General features: G+C 37.6%; 2 protein-coding genes across 3 annotated transcripts in view; one reads left to right on the top strand and one right to left on the bottom strand.

Annotated features, from left to right (window-relative positions):
* Window positions 1–8,657, top strand: part of LOC116731796 (exostosin-1b) — a 155,902-nt gene extending 147,245 nt beyond the window's left edge. The window contains exons 10-11 of the mRNA XM_032581635.1: window positions 1,248–1,419; window positions 3,580–8,657. Of these exons, the coding sequence (XP_032437526.1) occupies window positions 1,248–1,419; window positions 3,580–3,765 (358 nt within the window). The 3' untranslated portion in view covers window positions 3,766–8,657. The remainder of the gene's footprint in view (window positions 1–1,247; window positions 1,420–3,579) is intronic.
* Window positions 8,658–11,603: 2,946 nt separating this feature from the next.
* The window catches only part of med30 (mediator complex subunit 30), a 47,734-nt gene continuing 38,927 nt past the window's right edge, over window positions 11,604–20,410 (bottom strand). For both annotated transcript variants that reach the window (XM_032581637.1, XM_032581636.1), the window contains exon 5: window positions 11,604–12,152. In XM_032581637.1, coding sequence (XP_032437528.1) covers window positions 12,057–12,152 — 96 coding nt within the window. In that variant the 3' untranslated portion in view covers window positions 11,604–12,056. The remainder of the gene's footprint in view (window positions 12,153–20,410) is intronic.

A 20,410-nucleotide genomic window follows, 5' to 3' on the forward strand; every position in this document is an offset into this window, starting at 1 on the left:
GAAATATAATATGGAAGACACTCGTCTCTCCAGATCCCACCACTTACTCCCTATCCTGTTCTCTAAATGGGTTTTCTAGTCATCCATCCCTTCATCCTTCCGTCTATCAGCCCAGATTAGCTCCCATCACTTTAACAACTTGCTGAACAGTTGTTATATAAATTGTCCCAGAAGTTATTGCGATAAACAATAATATTGTTTTGAGACAATTTTCTAGTAATTTAATAATAATAGCGAAAATAATGCAAGTAGACCTTCTCAAATATCAATAAACTGTAAAATCTAATAAACATTTAACTCTTGAACTGGAAGACATTTTAAATATCCAAAATAAATAAACAAAACAATTGAAAGAGATAAAAAGGAAACTGAATCCATCCATCTTGTTCTCATTGCAAAAACATAAAATCTTATCAAGTGATTTTGTGTTTCCTGTGGAAATATTTTATTACGACTGAAAAAAGATAAAATTAACTTACAAGTAACTTTTAAACAAGATGTAGGAGCTCGTTTTAAGTCAGTAATTTCTTAAAATAGATAAAAATAGCTGTTTCCACTGGCAGATTATTTCACTTATAACAAGACAGTTTTTTGTCAATATTAAGGAAATATTGACTTTAAACAATCTATTCTTTCTTGCTGAAAAGTTACTTGTTAGTTTTTGTTTTATTTCAAGTGTACGAAGATATTCTCTTTATAATCTAGACCAAATTTACTTGGTAAGGTTTTGTATTTTTGCAACACTTTGCCATGGTATTCCATTTGGTAAAAATCTTCTCAAATACTGGGCAACTGATGAAATTATCAATAATTTAATATTTAAAAATTGCATAATCACACTGACCAAAATATAAAGTTGAGTGGAAATTTTGGCATTTTAATTATCAAAATGAAAATATATATAAATAACATAATTACATAATCAGGCAAAATACACATTTTTTAACTGTTTCAATGTAAAACTTGTGAAACTTTAACAAAAACTGCAGGTTTATGTGTTTCTGGTGGTTAAAATAAATTTGTTCATTCGGTGAAGTTACTCGCAGTATCCAGAAACTTACTCAAGTAAAAGTAACTAAGTAAATGTAACTAGTTACCACCAAATTCGGCTTTAGAGGCTAAATGAAGCTAAACCTACCAGTTTTTAAAATCCGATTAATCATTTGTAGAAGCCATATTTAAATCCCAAATAGAGTAACTCTATTCTGTAATCTCAGCGTAATCCTAATCCAGCTCCCGTCTCTTAGGTACTACCACTTCCTGTACACCCACTACCTGCCCAGCAGCCTGAAGAACATGGTGGACCAGCTGGCCAACTGCGAGGACATCCTGATGAACTTCCTGGTGTCGGCCGTCACCAAGCTGCCGCCCATTAAGATCACACAGAAGAAGCAGTACAAGGAGACCATGATGGGGCAGGTGAGGAAGCCACCAAAACTAACTTTATTATTATTATTACTGAGACCATGATGGGGCAGGTGAGGAAGCCACCAAAACTAACTTTATTATTAATGCTGCAGTAAATCGTGAAGCTTGTAGTGTTGGACCAGAACCCGAGTTATTTTGATTTTCTTCCTTCTTCTGACTCATCTTGCAGCCATTGTTTCCTTTGAGCTGCAGCCAGCTCTCCCTGCTTCTCAGCTTGATTTATAACGCTGTACTTTAGCTAGGCCCCTGGGGGCCGCAGGACGAAAGCTCAGAAACGAGGGAAACGACGTCCAGATTCCCAAACCCACAAACATGCAGCGGCCGATGATCGATGGAGAAGTTTGTTGCTCCTCTGATGGTGAATCAGAAGTTGAAATGTTAGACAAATTGTTCCAGAGAAATAAAACCGAAGAGCCCGACTGCTTTCATTCATAAAATCAGAGATCATCATCATGGATCAAACATGATTTAGTAGATCTGAACCATTAGCTTTAATTGCTGTTTATTCAGTATTTAAAGCGTTTTATCCGTCTGTCCTTCATTTGAGTTCCTGACAGAATTCCCACGTTTTTCATTTTTTAAATCTCATACTCCTCTGTCTATCTAAGTCTCAATAATCTGCACTGTTTAGATAAAGCAAGTTTATTTATTTAGCAACATTCATACACAAATACTTCAGAGAACATCAAAGTATAAACATAAAAGGAACAAATATTTCAAATAGCTCATTAATCAGATCCTTTGATGAAAAGCTGCTGTAAATAAAAATGTTTTCCGGCACATAAAAATGCAACAAAGAGGGGGGAAAAAATCATATTTAAATCTCAGGACCGACCAGACTGAAAAGACTGAGACTGTATTCCAGAAATTACGGTAAATGAGGAAGTTTGCTGTGTTTCTAGCTTCAGCCGTTGTTTACGTCCTGATTTAACGCCTCTGGCTTCTTCTGCTGCAGAATTATGAGGGAAAAGTTGCAACATGTCCTGTTTATAACAAATGAGATTTATTGTGTGGGTTAAAAAAATCAGACACTCAGATGCATGAAAGTCAGATCTGGGTTACATTTACCTAAATGCTGAGTAAGTAGCTCTCTGAAAACCTGCATTATTTTAAGTCATATTTTATATATGATGCATTTTAATAACTGAAGGTATTGTAATTACTGTGTGTCCCGTTATTATTTACAATTGTCATTACCAGGTCTCCGTCAGAAAAAGCCCGAAAAAGGAGAATAAATACTTCTGGAAGACACAGGGACTCCACTCAGACAGGATTTATATTGAAATGCCCTCGTGATAAAAACAAATACTAAAATCAGACTATAAATACACCATATACTCAATAAGAGCACACAATAAATTACTCCAGCTGCCATCATATAGACAGACATGAGTCAATAAGATTAGAGAGGCTGTGTGTCGCTCAATACGGCATAATAAAGGTTGAGTTGAGTGTTAGTCATTCATACAGTGGTCAGCTGTGTTTTTGAGTTAAAACATATTTAAAGTTGACAAGAAATTTGAAAATATCACTTGATAATTGTGTGTTATTGGAAGATTGACGCCTGAACACCAATTATAAAGTCTTTTTAAAAAAAGTAAACATTTTAAAAAGACTGAAGTAATGTTTAGCTTGGTGGGGCACAAGTAAAGCCTGGTGGCCCTCCAGGCTTATAATACTCTTGGGGAAACCCTGCATTACATTATTATTAGGTTTTCTTGTCTTGTTTGGAGTTATTTTGTAATCATTTTGTTCTGTAATATTATTTGTTTTTTGGCTCTTTACCCCAGTACACTGAACAGGAACATGAATATTATAACATGCTTTTAATTACAAATTTTTGATAGTTATTGATTTGGTAAGTCATCTATTTCATTAAATTGAAATAAGAGGTTGGATTTAATAAATGTTCACTTCTTCCTACTCCTTTTCAGACAGAAAAGTAGTAAACTAGTCATTTTGTTCTTGGTTTCTCTGTCCTACTGATTGCTCGTTTTGTTTTTAAAAACCTGTTTGAAATAAATAAATCAAATACATTTAGTTGATTATCCTACAAAACGTCCCGATGTGCCTGGTAAACACACCGTAGTGAAACCTGAAGAAGATGTTGGGTTGGTAGACGGGGTTTTAAATGTGTGTTTTCTCCTGTAGTCTTCACGGGCGTCTCGCTGGGCCGACCCGGACCACTTCGCCCAGCGGCAGACCTGCATGAACAAGTTCGCCAGCTGGTTTGGCGCCATGCCGCTCATCCACTCCCAGATGAGGCTGGACCCCGTGCTCTTCAAGGACCAGGTCTCCATCCTCCGCAAAAAATACAGGGACATCGAGAGGCTCTGACAGGACCGCCGCCCCCTCGGGGGGGACTCCACGCAGGGGGAGGCGCGCGACAGAGACTCCGTGGAGAGCCGGAGGAGCAGCCGGACCACGGCCGGATGGGCGGGGAGAGACGGCGCTCTGTCTTCCACTCAGCACATGGCCAATGACCACAGCGCCGCCGCCGCTGCTCCCCGGACCTGATCCGGACGGGAATCAGGAGGAAACAGAAACAATGCAAACAGAGACACAAACAGAACTGGATGTTTCACACGGCGCGCACTACTGACGACACAAAAAAAGAAACTGTGGGTTAGAATATTTTTTTGTACGAGGAAAAACCCTGGAGGACGTCGAGTTTCCTGCTTTCTCCGCACATGTGCAGGATGGTAGAGGGGAGGGGCGTTTGAGCGTTCCTCATCCGCATCAGGACATGAAACCGGACCCGACAGAGAGATCCGACTCCTGTGGGTAGAAGCTGTTCGCACACAGAGCTTTAGTTTAGTTTGCTGGTGTTCTCCCGACACACCGGAGAGACGGTCTCCCATCACCTGTTCTTCAAATTAAACTGATTTCAAAGATATTAATAAGTGGATCCAGAGGTCATCAAAGGTCAACAAACCTGGAAAAATCAAATGGAATATGGTGTCACTTTGTGCCATTATAATATTTAAGATTTAAAAAAAATAAAAGGTCACCAGAGATCAACCTGCCCATATTAAAGGTGACCTATTACGCTTCCTTAAACAGGTCAATGGCCTATACAAAACATTTTCACACAAAATCCAGATAAGCTCCTGATGGCCACGCCCCCAAAACTTAATGCCTCCATTAGAAACTGTCAATATTCTGCTAATGTGGGAAAAACACAATTTTGCAATTAAAATCCCATGTGAATAAGTTTGTCATGACACTCGTGTTTCCAAAAACGTGTTTCCATTGCAGTTTTGCAAATTAAAAAAATGTCCTAGCACCAAAACTTTTTAATCGACAACAGGATTTTTTGTAATTGGCGTGTTAACATTAAGCAAATACATTTTTGATGTGTCAAAATGTGCAATTCTACAACCGTACATCTTTGAAAAACAGAAGTGGCGCCTCCTGCACAACCAACAAGAATGCCAGTAGTGATTTCTTGACGGAAGGTCAATAACAAAGCACTTTTTTTCTCATTTTCCAGCAGCCATTGTACAGCGCATACAGCGGTTAGACCTGCTGAACAAATGTGCTGGAGTTCCATTTTGGTTGCTAGGTGACAGGGCAGCGTCTGCATTCCGTAGGATTTTAAAACTGCTCATTTTGATTTTTTTTAAGTGCTTTGGCTGATATTAGAAGCAGTAGAAATCATGATGGAAGTAGAAAAACTGAATTTTGCATAATTATCAACAAAACTGATAAAAGTTGCGCCATGTTTGTGCAGCTAAAAATAGCAGCACATTTGATCGATACCAAATTTGCTTTTTTTGTAAATATTTAACCTTGAATGGCCTCTGGAAATATTAATCTCTTTAAAATAATAGCGGTTCAAATGTTTTAGTTTGATTTGAAGGTGGGATCGGGCCTGGCTCCGGTTCCGTCCGACCCAACAGCCTGCTGGGACGTCGTCTCATTTCGTGACCCATTTTCCTCTCGTTTCCGTCTCTCTCTCCGTGGGTTCGTAGCGCCGAACGCCGGCTGCTCACAGCGGAGAACAAACCCAAACCTTTTCTTGCATGAACACGATCCTAATGGAGTAAAGATTAATTTTTCATTTGGCCGCCATCTTTTCCGTTTTTAATCAGTGCCATTCTGACCTCGCAGTCTGCCTTCGTTGTTTACTGCACATCACGCTGCCTAAACGCTCGTTTTCACGCCATCTTTCTTTTTTGTGTTTGTTTCCCCTCGACATATTAGACAACGTCGGCAGTTTGATTAAAACGTTTTCTCCTCCATTCGTCAGGCCTCAGTTAAGACAGAAGAGCTGGTGATGAAGCATCATGTGTGACCCGCAAACTTTCACCTGAAAACTCGGTCCTATTGGGTTCGATGAACAGAGTCACATTTTTATCAGATTCTTTTTTATTTTATCAACGCAAAAGCCTTTTATTTACAACTTTCAGCATATCATTTCATTGTTTTATACCATTTTTTACTTGTTTTATCTGTTTAATTCAGTGTTAGACCATTAAGCAGAATCTGGGTTCAATGTACATCTGGTTCTGGTTTCATCCGATACGTCTGGATCCGGATCAAGTCTTAAATGTCTCAAGAGGATTGCAACCAGAACAAACAGTGCCTTGTGAAAGTATCAGCCGGCTTTGATGTATTTTATATGACCAAACACAAAGTAGTACATAATTTAAAAGTTTAAAACAGATGCCTGAACGTTTGAGTAATCTGAAAAGTGTGGCAGGTTTTAAAAAAAAATTTATTCAGAGACACAGAATCACCTCTGACTGCAAGCCTGTTGGACTTTATTTCTACCAACTTTGCACATCTAGAGCTTTCCTCTCAGCACTGAACAGAAGTAACCCCACAGCATGATACTGCCATCACCGTGTTTTACAATTGTAGCTGAAAACGTTGAATTGTGGCCTCATATGAGCAGAAGATATTCTTCCTGTTGCATTTGGCAGATTTTTTGTGATTTTCTCTGTTACCATAATGAGCCTCAAATTTAAACTTTAAAGCAGGAAGTAGAAGATAAGCCACACCCACTTTACATTTCTGACCAATCACACCATATTTGTTGAAAACTACCTAACTTTGCTTTAAGGTTCTCCACATCTTTACCCCCTACCCACATTTACAATAAATTAATTCAAAACACAGGTGGACTAGTTACTAATTATCTGACGTCTGAAGGAAATTGGCTGCTTTATTCAGGCATGTCTGCCGCACTTATCAGATTTTCTATTTAATAAATAATTTAGAAACATGAATAATTGTTTGAATGTGTAGTAGCCATTTGAACTTCTATGTTGTGGACATTCAAGACATTACAGCTACGACTATTGGTATTAATATCTTATTTTATTGAATTGTAAGTTTTTATGCATATTTCGACTCAGTTGGAATGAATGGAAAAACCTCATTCTGCAAAAAAAGCTTCGTCACAGCTAACCATTTCCACTTACTGTCAAAGTTTAAAATGTCGTCATACACTTTGGCTGCTAGCTACTGTTAGCCACTGTTCTGAAATTAGCATTTTAGCTAATTTTAACTTTTATAAGTAAAGGCTAATTTGAGTATGTTACTTTAGGTCAGCATGCTACTGTTAGCCTACATGCTATCATTGTAGCTCTTTGCACAGTATGCTTGCTACAATAGTTAGCAACACTCAACTGTTAGCATATTAGCTAAAAACACTTGCACGTAACACACTGCTCTGACTTCACTATTAACTTTAGAAATCTGCTCAACAGTACCACAGTATTGTGGTACCACTTTAATGGTACCACAATAGTTTGTGGTACCATTAAAGTGACGATAAGTACTACTTATTGCTACTTTGTAGCTGTTTAACAGCAATCCACAAATATATATTTTTAAAAATATACTAAACATTTATATACGGCTGTTCGGGACAGCAGTCCAGGGTTTCCCCAGAAAAGCCCGGGGTTCTGGGTTCTGGTTCAGTCGTTCAGCCAGCAGCCCGTCGTGTTTTTGAGTTAAACGTTGACAGGAAATTGGAAAATATCACTTGGTAATTATGTTATTGGAAGATTGAAGATTAACACCTGAACACCAACTATAAAGTCTTTTAAAAAGACAGTCATTAAAAAACTAAAATAAATAATGCTTAGCCTGGCGGGGGCACAAGTAAAGCCTGGAGGCCCGCCAGGCTTATAATACACTGAGGGAAACCCTGTAGTCACATAAAGTGTTTTATATCACTAAACTGATCACACTAACTGCACTTAATCATATTTTCAAATGTATTGATACTCTTATTGAACAGACAGTGGAGGAAATTGTAAAACTAAATTCAGTTTTAGGGGTTTGAAACTTCAGTAATTGGAATTTATTGTGAGAATAAATCAAATTTCTTAACAGTAAACGAGCAACGTTCTGCACCGATTTCTAAAACTCTTTCTGGGATTTTTACGTTGTCTTAAAGTTTTCACTCATGTTTTTTTTGTATATATATATAATATTAGCTTTTTGCAGGACATTTCACAGTTATGAGTTACTTTGTGTTGGTTTATCATCCGATCCCGTTGAACGATGACAGGATACTTTTCCAAAGCACTGTGTTGGACCTGAGCACATCAATCCTGCGTCTCTGAGGGGAGCAGCTGACATTTGTTCGGTTTATTTCCTCCTCGCTGTTCACATCAGCCCGTTTCATCCGTCACACAAACGGGAAACTTCCAGACTCATCGCCGCAGCTCTAATCTCACAAAAGCATCCACGCTAATCTAGATCTGGGCCATCTCGGCTTTATGAGGGGGTCAAATCATGAAGTCCCGGCACGGATTCGGAGGCAGCTGGGTCGCTCCAGATGGTTCATTACGGTAATGGTTCTGATCCGAGTGTGAAAAGCAGAGTGAGGGGAAAACTCCTCATCGCACCGGAGAGTTCGGCTGCAGCGTCTGGATTTTATTTTCATCTTTTTGTTCAGAACCGAACTCAGAGTCTGTTCCTGATTTGTGCCTTTTATCAACAGGATCCCAAACTTTTAAACAACGGAGGAGTCGCAGCTTTACTCACAAACACACACAGCCGTATTGTTTTCATGTTGAACACCGTTACCATGGTGACAATGTGCGACAGCTTCCTGTTGATGCGTGAGGGAATCAGTGAAGCCTGGCTGTCCTGATGCTTTTCCTCCCTGTAACTAAGAGAAGACTTTTATAGAGGCCACAAATTAAATAGATAAATGACCATTTTGTAAGAATGATTTATAATAAAAAATAAACTCATATTTGATTATAGCCGAGTGTCTGCAGTTTGTTTCTGATCGATCAGCAGAGGTTCAGCCCAGAGCCGGGAAGTAAATAGTTAGTTACTTCAGTAATGCTTTTGAAAAAAATATATAATAATTACTTTAAGATGTATTTTTACTTTTACTTGAGTAATTTTGTTATGATGCATCTCAACTCTTGAGTAAAATTTCTTTTTTTTTCTACCCACTGAATGAAAAGCAAACAAGTTTTAGCCTGAAGTTTTTGTTAAAGCTGCAGGATTTTTATTGAAAGGAACTGATTTGGAAACATTTTCATAGAATTTTTGTTTTGCCTGATTTTTTATTTATTTTTATTGCTTATATGAACTACTGTCATTTTCATCCTTAAAATGCTAAAAAATTCCTCTTAACTTTACACTTTGGTTCGTCTGAGTCTGAAGTTTAAACGATTAATAAATCGATCAGTTACTCGGTACTTTAATTGACTTTTTACCAAATACTTTTTTACTCGAGTAATTTCTTGGACGAATACTTTTTACATTTACTAGAGTGAAATTATGTTGAAGTCATGCTACTCTTCAATAGTAGCACCGTTTTTTATTTCTCTACTCACTGAGCGATATCCGACACGTTTCTCCAACTGAGGTCCTCGGACCGCTGGTGGTCCGCTGGCTGTCCTCCCTGCGGACGACGGCGCTGCGACCCGGCTTTGTTGTGAATTATTAAACGGGTCGTATCAAACATGCCTGCAGAATCTGTGATGGCAACGACTTACGCATCACCTTTTGTTTTCCAGATTATGTCCTCTGTGACCTTCCCTCCTTTAATCCGACGTCTAACTTTACTGATAAACAACGGAGAATTAGAGCCATGCTGAGAAAAACGTTTAGGAATTATGAGAATAAAGTCGTAGTATTACGAGAATGAAGTTAAAATATTATGAGAATAAAGTCACGTGAGAGAAAAGTAGTTTTAAAGTAGCCGTAATATATCGAGAATAAAGTCGGAAAATTTTTTTTAATGTTACCAGAAAAATATCAAAATAATAGAAATAATAGAAAAAAGTCAGAATAATGTGAGAATAATATGAGAAAAGTCGCAATACTTAGAGTTTTGAGATTATGACTCATAATCTTATGAGAATAAAGGTGTAATAATACGAGATTAAAGTCAATATTTTGAGAATAGTCATACGAGAAAAAAGTCAAAATGAGAATAAAGTCACAATACTTAGTCATAATCTTAGGAGAATAAAGTTGTAGTAAAATTAAAATAATCCTAATATTACAATAAAAAACTGGTACTATTACCAGAGTACTCATTATGAGAAGTCAAAAAAATACAGGAATAAAATCATAATAAAGTCAAAATAATACAGGAATAAAGTAAAAAGAAAATGAAGTAATCTGACTTTAATCTGGTAATTTTATAACCCTCATGCTTTTTTGAAAAAGGTTGTAATATTATGAGAACTCATTTCTCTTGGTCCTGTTCTCCGTCGTAGCAATCCTTAAAAAGAAACTCGAAGAAAAACAAAAGTCCTGCTGAGCCTGAAAGCTCCACACGATCAGAACCTCGATCAAGCTTTGAACAACAAAAAAGCTTTTTAAACTGGGAAATAAAGAGAGAGAAAAGTGACATTTCGGCTCTAAAGAACAGAAGAATTAGCTGTGGAAATGTACCAACCTGTTAGAAGCTGCCAGCAGGTGACTTTCAGGTGAAGTGGCGATGTTTATTAATGAGAGCAGCCCTTTTAAATTAGGACTTCCTTTGATGGAGCTTGTTGGAAATTCAAATTAAAAAAGCCGGAGCTCTCTGCAGGTTCGCTGCGGCACAGGAAGCGGCTCCTCATGCAGCGTTGCAATCTTCCAGCACTGACAGAAGAATTACAATTAGCTCAGTGATTTACAGAGTTTTAAATACGCAGCGTACGGTGCAAAATGTGTGCATTCGTTTCTCACTGTGAACCAAAGATCAGTGCCTCAAACCGTTCAATCATGCTACATTTGTTTACAGTTCTTCTTTGGAGAACAGGGGATTTTTCAGCCCAAAACTCCCACCTACACAGGAGAGGTTCTCAAAAACTAAAAAAATAAAGTAGCAGAAAACCATCTAACACATGTTCTATTTATGGTTTTGTGTTTCCATTTTGGTCTCTACTGCCTCTAAAAATTGGCAATAAATTAATGTTTTTTGGCATCTGGAAAATGAGTTGTTAAAAAAAACAACTAGCAACCCCGGCAGAGTTCCACCCGTCGCCTAGCAACCCCAGTGAATGCACTGTGCAATGGCTGCTGGACAAGACAGCTACTTTGTTGTTGATTTACCATGCAGAAACCATTTGCTACGTTTATCAAGATTAAAATTTGCATTTCAAGTCAATTTAACTGGTTCAGAAATTCATTTTTCACCTGAAGGAGGGAATATAAAACTTCTAAAAAAAATCTGACAGCGTACAATACGATCTCTGACAAAAACAAAAACACTGACTTCTCATGTCTGAAATCTCAAAAGGTTTTAGAGTTGAGCAGAATATTTAACAAGAAAAAAATGACCTGAAATATGTTCGATTTATGTTTTTGTGCCTCCATTTGGGTCTCAACTGCTTCTAAAACAACTGAGACTTTTGGCATTAAGTTGATGTTTTTTGGTGTCTGGAAAATGAGTCATTTAAAAAGAAAACATCCTTATTGTGGAGTCACAGAAGGCCACTGCACCGTCACCTAGCAACCCCAGCAGAGAGCCATCCGTCACCTAGCAACCCACTGTATGCACCGCGGGATGGCTGACAGTGTTTGGTTGTTGATTTACAACCCAGGAAGCATTTGCTGCATTTATCAAGATTAAAATTCGTAACTCGAGTGTTTTACGCCTGAAGGAGAGATCGCCAAAGATAGGAAATAAATCTCCAAAACTTATAAAAAAATTCAACAGCATTTTTGTTAGAATGATTTCCAACAAAGAAAACAAACAGTGAAATCTCAAAAAGATTTATAGTTGAGCAGAGGATTTGACAGAGTGGTCAGACTCAGCCATAGTGAAGCACTGGTGAGATTACACTGAATCCAGAAGTGGTTATTAGCTGTAAGTACGGTTTAGCCACAGTGAGTCGCACGTCCTTCAACTCAGAGTCCAATTATCTTCAAACTTCAGTCTGGAGGAAGGATAGTCTGATTAAATACGCCTAGGATTTTTCATTTAGCCTGCAGCTACATAAAACATATTTGATCTTTAGCTTAAATAAATCTGATTATAGATCATCGAGGTAGACAGAACTGTCTCTGCCGTCCAACCCTTCGTCCCTCGTTCTTCTTCTGTGGTTTCCAACACGCTGATATTGCCAGAGTTCCCGTTTCTCATGTAAAGTGCGGTCTGTCCAGTTAGCAACCTGCACGCCTCCGACCTTAGCGAGCGCGGGTCGGCGTGTTCAGCTGCGGACGGCCAGCATGGAGTTGATCTCCCAGATGAGGTTCCGCAGTTGGTCCATGATCTGCTTCAGCTGCTGGTTCTTCTGCTTCAGCTTCTGCAGGAAGTGCATCACGACACGAGAAAGAAAACTGAGCAAACCATCAACAGTTATAAACTTACACTGCAAAAACACAAAATCTTGCAAAGAAGTCTGGTTTAGTTTCTAATACAAATACCTCAGTACACTCGAAATAAGACAAAACTAACTTAACAAGTAACTTTTCCCAAGATATCGGAGATTATTTTAAGTCAATAATTATTTAATGTTGATGGAAATGATTCAACTTCAGCGGAAGATTATTTCACAAAATGTCTTGTTCATAATTTGATCTTATGAAGCATTAAGTCTGAAATTGAAAAAACATTTTTTTGTTAACCGAAATAAATAAAAAATGGTGAAGAAAATCTATAACTGGAACTGTATCGTGTCGTTTATAAAACTAAAACATACTGAAATCATAATACACTTTATTTTTATGAATCTATGCATTAGCCTTTTGGACTTGTTATTTTTTTCCCTCACAAACATTTTGCAAAATGGCAACATGTTGGGAGTAACAACAAGAACTGAACGCATTTTTAAAACTGTTTCTCCTGTTGAACATTCACTACCAAATCATTGTATAAATTATCAAAATACTTTGACCTTTTTCAATTCTGTACCTTTTTAAAATCAACCACAGTAAGAAAAAACTTAAACTAAAATAACTATTTGAAACTAAACAAGATTTAACTAATTAAAACTTTCAAAGACACTCTAAAACTAATTAAAACTGACTGAATTAGACAAACAAAATGCTTAAAAACTTTTAGTTTTGAAGTTTTAGATTAGAAAAGTTTTAGATTTCAACTTTCAAAACCTGGTATACAGTCAGTGCCTTGCAAAAGTATTCACTAAAACTACAGAAAACTAAACAATGTTTAGCTAATAACTAGCAAACACTAATGCTGTGTTCACACCAAACGCGTTTTGATTCGCGTCAGATTTACATTCAAAGTCTACGTGGCTAGCGCGGCGCCTTCTGAGCGGCTAGCGCGGCGCGTTCTGAGCGGCTAGCGCGGCGCGTTCTGAGCGGCTAGCGCGGCGCGTTCTGAGCGGCTAGCGCGGCGCGTTTTGAAGCGTCTGACGCGTCCAACGCTGGAGTTCAAAAATCTGACCCCCGCAGGGTCAAGTAGCACGTATGCTGCATTTTCCAACGTTATCTCAGAAACAAAACTACGGAGGATAAACTAATTTGCTCGCGTCCTTTAATTTACGACCAATCAAGTTGTGACTACAGTGACAAAAACAGAAAAAACTTTTCTTGGAAGAGGATCAGGGAGGAAGCTTTAATGTTAAGTTATAACTTTTACTATTTGAAAATATTTCTCCTCCTCATTTGAGCTATCCAAATCCATGCAGCAAAAACGTTAAATGTTAAATAAATGTATTTATTTAGATGAAATATATGGGAGATGGTTGTAGAGTCTGAAGCCTGAAGCCTGATGCCTGAAACACGTTCGGACTAAAACTGACTGAATTAGACAAACAAAAAGTCACAACACAATAAACTAAACCAGAATGAAAAACTATTATAACTCTGGTTAATACTTTGTACTGCACACCAAGATGGAGGATTGTTTGGATTGATTAATTAGTGAAGGGACTTGGGTTTTCCTTTGAGCTTCATGACTCCTGGCTGAAGGTGAAACAGTAAACACCGTCCACAAAGAGACTTTTAAACTTCAGGTATTCAGAACAACAAACCAAACCTTCCCACATAATCACTGAAAACTTAATCAGGATGACATCAGAGGAGCAAACGAGCTCACCTCCAGGCAGGGCTTTGTCCCCCGGTTGTCTCTGAATGCTTTCCGGAGATCTCTGAGTCAACATCTGCTGTGGACCCAAAGCTTTTACACACAACCTAATAATGGCTCCTTCACTGCGGCTGCAGCTGGAGACTCTGAACAATAAAATCAAACACAGCTGCCAAGCGCGGGCTGCATTAGAGGAAAAAAATAAAATACCTCGAAACGTTTGGAGGTTTGGGCAAATTTAGCAGCAGCACATATGAGAGAGGAAGAGGAGGAAGAGGAGGGAGCGCCTGTATCTGCAGTGCAGTGAAATCTATTAAGATTAAATCCATCTCGCTCTCTGTAACACTCCTTTAGCCATGACTAATTACCAGCCATTTTTGCGGCGCAGATAACACCTTGAGCAATCGATTTCACACGGCTCTGGTAATATCAGCTGTTTAGCTGATTGTCCTTGAAGATATTCCAGAGTTTGGAAAGCCTCCAGTCTCTTCCTCAGGGGGGATTTCTAAACGCTTCTCCAGCTTCTTCACTTCTAAGAGATGTTCGCTTTGATTCTGAGCGACTGCCGGCGCGTATTTTACAGGATTTGCCTCATTACTCCAACAAGTGAGACCTGAAAAACCCGATTTCTCTCCGATGCCCAGATAATGCCTCCTTGTATTTTCAGAAGGTTTGTAAACAAAGAACAGTGTTTTAATTAGGGCTGAAATGATTAATCGGATTAATTGTGATTAATCGGTTACTGAAAGAATAATCAACTAATTTAGTAATCAATTAATCGTTAATTGGACTATATGGAATCAAAACTGTTCAAAAAATATCTATATTTTACATTTCAGATTAAAAAAAATAAACCATTGTCTGTAACCTTGTTCTAAATCTGGTTTCTTTGAGATAATGCCTCCTTGTATTTTTGACAAGTTTGTAAACAAAAAGTTTTGATTTTTAATTAGGGTTGACATGATTGTGATTAATTGATTATTGAAATAATAATCAACTACTTTAGTAATTGATTAATCGTTAACTGTAGTGTACAGAACCACAAAAAAGCCATTTTTGGAAAAAAAAAAAAAAAAACTTATTTAGAGCATTAATTAAACCAAAACTGTACAAAAATAAACACATTTTCCATTTAGGATAAAAAATAAAAACTTTGAATGTAAAACTGTTTTCTCTCTGGTAACAAGATAATGCCTCCTTTACTTTCAGTAAGTTTGTAAACAAAGATTAATGTAGTTTTTAATTGGAGCTGAACAATTAATCGAACCAATCGTGATTAATCGATTATTAAAATAATCGTCAAGTAATTTAGTAATCGATTAATCATTAACTAGCGTATATATACGCCAAAACTGTACGAAAAATACATACATTCAAGATATATTATATATAAAAACCCCACCTTTGTAAATAAAATTAGAATTTCTCAAACGTCATAGTTTCACCCAGTTTATATTCATTAAAGAAATGCCATGGTATTGCATTTTAGGCAATAAAATGTTTATTTTCTTGCATAAAAAGTTAATTAGATTTTTATTTGCATGTTTTATTTATAATACTATAGAAAAAAGGTTTCAAGTGGTTAAATGAAAACTTTGTACCATTTCATCCAATTAATAGAATAATAAATAGGTTAACCTTTTACTGAAATAATTTCTAGATGCAGCTCCATTTTTAATATCTGCAGCATCAACTTAATTTTATGTTTCTCTGAAAGGAGACATGAAGCAGCAGACTTTTTTAGAGCAGCAGCCTCTTCATTATGAAGGCTGCCCGGCGTATCGTGACACATGAATAATTATCACAGAAATTATGCATCAACCTGAGGGAAATGCAGATTTTATTCATAACCTTATAATTAGTGCAACTCTAATCCTTCACACCTAGATATCCTGCAGGTTTCCTGCAGGTTTCCTGCAGGTTTCCTGCAGATATTCTGCATTCTCTGGTGTTCAGATACATTTGCAGCTCTGCTCAGACATGCAGTGACCAGTCAACAACTCCTGGATCTACCATCCGGTCTCTGAGGGCGGCCAGCAGACTGAAGACTGCAGAACCGCCTGCAGAGAGAGCAAAGCGGCACAGTGACCCGAGCTGGAATGTTAGCGGTGATTGGCGTGCTTACAGGCAGGTGCAGTCATGTGTGGAGGTAAGCATGTCTGCCTTCATGCGCTGGTTTGTGACTTATTCTGAGCTCCGACTGTTGCAATAAAGGAGAAACCGCAGAAACACACGGCAAGCGGTGAAACGGAGACGGATTCCCACCACAGGGACGGTCCGTTGTCCTCTCAGGTCACGGCCTTCAAAGTAAAAGCACCGGTGATGCAACGAGTTCAGCTACAACTAAAACTGAACGGCCTCAAATCAAAAACTGGATGAAGTATTTAATACGTCATAAAGGTGGACACTTATCGTATCGTTTATCGTGATAAATTCTGATTGTTGTCACAATAAAGTTTTGGTCTGTCTATGTTCTCAGGATGGTGAATTTTACTATTTTTTCCACTATTTGTCCTAAGGATGCACGATATATCGCCACCAACATCGCTATCGGCCAATATTAGTAATTCTTTAACATATCGTATCGGCCCTGTTGATAAAACTGGGCCCATATGAACAACCAATATTTATGTTTGTTAGGTTTGAGACGCCAATGAAATATCCAGCTCTGGAAAAACATGATCGTTGTCATGACAACGATAAATCAGAATGCTTACGATAAATTTATTACGATAAATTATAAACAATACAATAAACGACTTTTATGACCTGCAAAATACAGAATAGATTAAGTTTTTTGCATGATTGTTTCTGCTGCTGATAAAAATTTGATGATGATGTTGAAACATTAAGATTTTCTATTAAGTATAATTTGTAAAACATAATATACCTTCACAAGATATGCAGTATTACAGCCACTAAGAAAATAAAAATAATAGGAATAATAAATGTTTTGGTAATTTTTTACTTAATTCTGGTAATATTACAACTTCATTCTTGTAATTTAACTTTATTTTTTTAGTTTTTATTTTTCTTACCACTCTGTGGTAACAAGACGCTCAACATTCCTCTTTATTTTGTGTGGAAATGTCGCCACTTCATTCTTCTATTATTACTACTTTATTATCGCAAAAAAAAACAACTGCCTGATTTTAGAGTTGAACTTAATTAAAAGTCCAAATAAAAAAAAGCTGTAAAACAAGATGGCCGCCCTGGGCGCACTGACAACACTGAATTATGGAAATAGTATAACTATGTAGTATAAATGGAAAAACTTTGAATTTTGCAATAATTAAATAGTCAAAGGCCAAAAACTCATTAATCAATAAAAATCGCTGTAAAACATTTGAACGTTTGAGTAAATTTTAACTTTTAGTTTGGACTCTGACTTTTTAAACAACAATCTTTAACATTTGGCTCATTTTTTGTAAAAGATGCATTTATATTTTCATGTAAAAGCTATACATAAGAAACATGACAGTAGCTGTGTTTTGGATCCGTTTCATGGATCCGTTTCCTGAGCAAAGAAAGCTCAGCTGCGATTAGCGTTTTATCCCAGCAGCTCAGGTTCTGCATCTGTAAACTCACTAAGCTCCATGTTACAACCTAAAAACAAAAAACAGCACATATCTGATCCACGCTGAGCCTAATTACCATGATTTCTGGTAATATCAGGTTCACTGGGTCTGCTCATAAATTAACAGTCTAACTGAGTGTGACCCAAAAGACGGACAGACGACTGGACCAGGGCGAGATCTGCTTTGTAAACCGAGGGAAGCAGAAAGTAAACCCGGCGGGCGTTTTACAAAGCAAGCCGGGCAAATCCAGGATTACTTTGACTTTGCTGACCAGACAAAACCCAAATCCCTGAGGCACCAGGTAGCTCAGGCTGTGGAGGGGGAAACCCAAGAACAGAAACTGAAAGTTTGCTTGAGCCAAAAACAAACAAAAAATAAAAGAAACAAAAGGTAACTGGACAACTGTTGGGATTGTTTTTCTGTTAAATAAAAAAATAGAGCAGTGAATGAATATATATTTTCCCAGAGAAAAGAGAAGAGTCACATTGTGAGTTTGTGAAGGAGAAGTTTAAAAGTAGAGGGAAAACTTTATTGAAGAAGAGAGCATTAGACTCATTCATTAAAAAAAATACACTTTTAATGCAAAGTTACATTAAAAGCGTCTTCAGTCAGAGACTTCTTCAAGTTCACTGTAGTACAGACTGCTACAGGAGACCCTTCCTGCCAAAAGTCATCACTATAATAATATATACAAGAATTTAAATGAATATGAATTACAGCAACATTTAATTTCCCTTTGGGATCAATAAATTATTTTTGGATGGATGGATGGATGGATGGATGGATGGATGGATGGATGGATGGATGGATGGATGGATGGATGGATGGATGGATGGATGGATGGATGGATGGATGGATCTGAAACTCATCTCCATGTTAAAACCTAAAACAAAGTTTTGTTTTCTTGTCTTCAAAATTTAGACTCTGATCTAAATTTTGTTGGATTTTATCATCTGAGCTCAAAGAGTGAAATCAGGAGTTTCTGTTCCGTCTCCGGAGCATTCCTGTGGTTTCCCTCCGTCTGATTCGGATCAAAGCGGCCGAGTGGAGGCGGGGAGAGAAAGAAAATGAATTTTTCATAGAAAGTACTGCATTAAGACTCCACTTCAGAGACTCGGCTGCAGCTCTCGCTCTGGATCTCTGCTTGTTGTGTCGGTTCAGATTTGGGCTCAGGCCACCAGAAGACGCTCTCTGACCTGAATCAATTAGTCACCAACGCATTCACACGCCGTCGGCCCACTGGCCCATCATAAAAACCAGTAAACAGTCAAATGTTGGCCATTAAAAAGCCGCCCCTCATCAGGCTTATTGAGCTTGATAACCGCAATCTATACATTAATTAATTCTGCTGTAATGTCTTCACATTAAAGCCGATTGGAGAGGTTGTTCTGATCCATTACACGTTACAGAAAATCAAAGTAATCTTGTTATAATATCATTATATGAAGACATTTATCTTCTTTCCAGTCGTTCAGCCGGTTTCATTACCGATTAAAAGGACGACTGGCGCTCTGAGAACATGGAGAGCTTTGCTTTTTGATGAAGGGGTTTGAGATAATGGCGAGAATGAGACTCCTTCCTTTAAAATACGAACGGACGCTCACAGAAACACGGGCGCAGAGAGAGGAAGGAGGAAAAGCCTTCAGTCAGGATTCCCCGGCTAATCCGCGCCGTCGCTGGCAACTCAAATCGCAGCTTTGACTCAGACGGATCTGGCTGGGAATTACAAGTGTAAGTGTCTGTGAGCGAGGAGCAGGGATTAGAGAGGAGAGCGGAGATATTCTCACCACTAAAGCTGCTTTTATTAATGGAAATCTTTAACTAGAACGCATAAAAACATGACAAATTAACTTCTACGTAAACAAAAAACAAGATAATTGATTTTTTAACTAACATTAAATCTAATCTGGTTCCCTTTACACTGCAAAAACAAAATCTTACCAAGTAATTTTGGTTTAGTTTCTAGTGCAAATATAGTACACTTGAAATAAGACAAACCAACTTAAAAGTAACTTTTCAGCAAGATATGCTGGCTTGTTTTAAGTAAATAAATCCTTGATACTGATGGAAAAGTGCTTGTTGCTTTGGCAGATAAATTAACTTATAACATGGGAAGATGTGAAATAATCTACCAATGGAGCAAGTATTTGTTCATCAATATTAAGGAATTATTCACTTAAAACAAACATCTTGCTAAAAAATTACTTTAAGTTAGTCTTATTTCAGAAACTAGACCAAAAATACTTGGTAAGATTTTGTGTTTTTGCAGTGCAGGATTTCAACAAGATGACAAGTTTTTTTAAAAAGCATGTTAAAAACAAATTTGTTTATGACGTGGAGCAGGTGGTAGATGACCAGGACGACGATGATTTATTTGTTTTAGTAAACACCATGTTGGATGTTTTTGCTTAAACTGAACCTTAAATCATAATTTAAAGTTTTCTTTCAAGTGTCATGTATGCAAATTCTGTTGGATCATGAGTTTTTACTGTCTTTATGTATATTTTCAAAGACGCTGAGGCTCATAAAAAGTCACAAGGACGTCGGGATTGAGGAAAAAGAAATTAGCTGATAGACGATTCTTACTGCTGAATATCAATTAACTCTCCTTTAATCTCAATGTCGTTTTAATTATTTGGCGTGAGGGAAGAGATGCAGGAGAGACGACCAAATGGAGACAAATGATTCGCTGTGGCGACCCCAGCAGGAGGAAGGAACAAGAGAAGAAGAAGAAGAAATCATTCGCCTAATCTTTGATCCAGTGTTAAGTGTTCTCTACAAAATAAAAGTTTGTTGATCTTTAAGAGGGCAAACTTGCGTTGTTACGCCATTAACATTAAATTACGTGAAAATGGCTTTAAACCAACAACATTATAATTTATCGCAATAACTCCTGGGGAAATTTATCATCCAGAAAAATGTGTTTTTGTGACAG

The sequence above is a fragment of the Xiphophorus hellerii genome, chromosome 13, assembly GCF_003331165.1.
Source record: "Xiphophorus hellerii strain 12219 chromosome 13, Xiphophorus_hellerii-4.1, whole genome shotgun sequence".
In the NCBI taxonomy this organism is placed as follows: domain Eukaryota; kingdom Metazoa; phylum Chordata; class Actinopteri; order Cyprinodontiformes; family Poeciliidae; genus Xiphophorus; species Xiphophorus hellerii.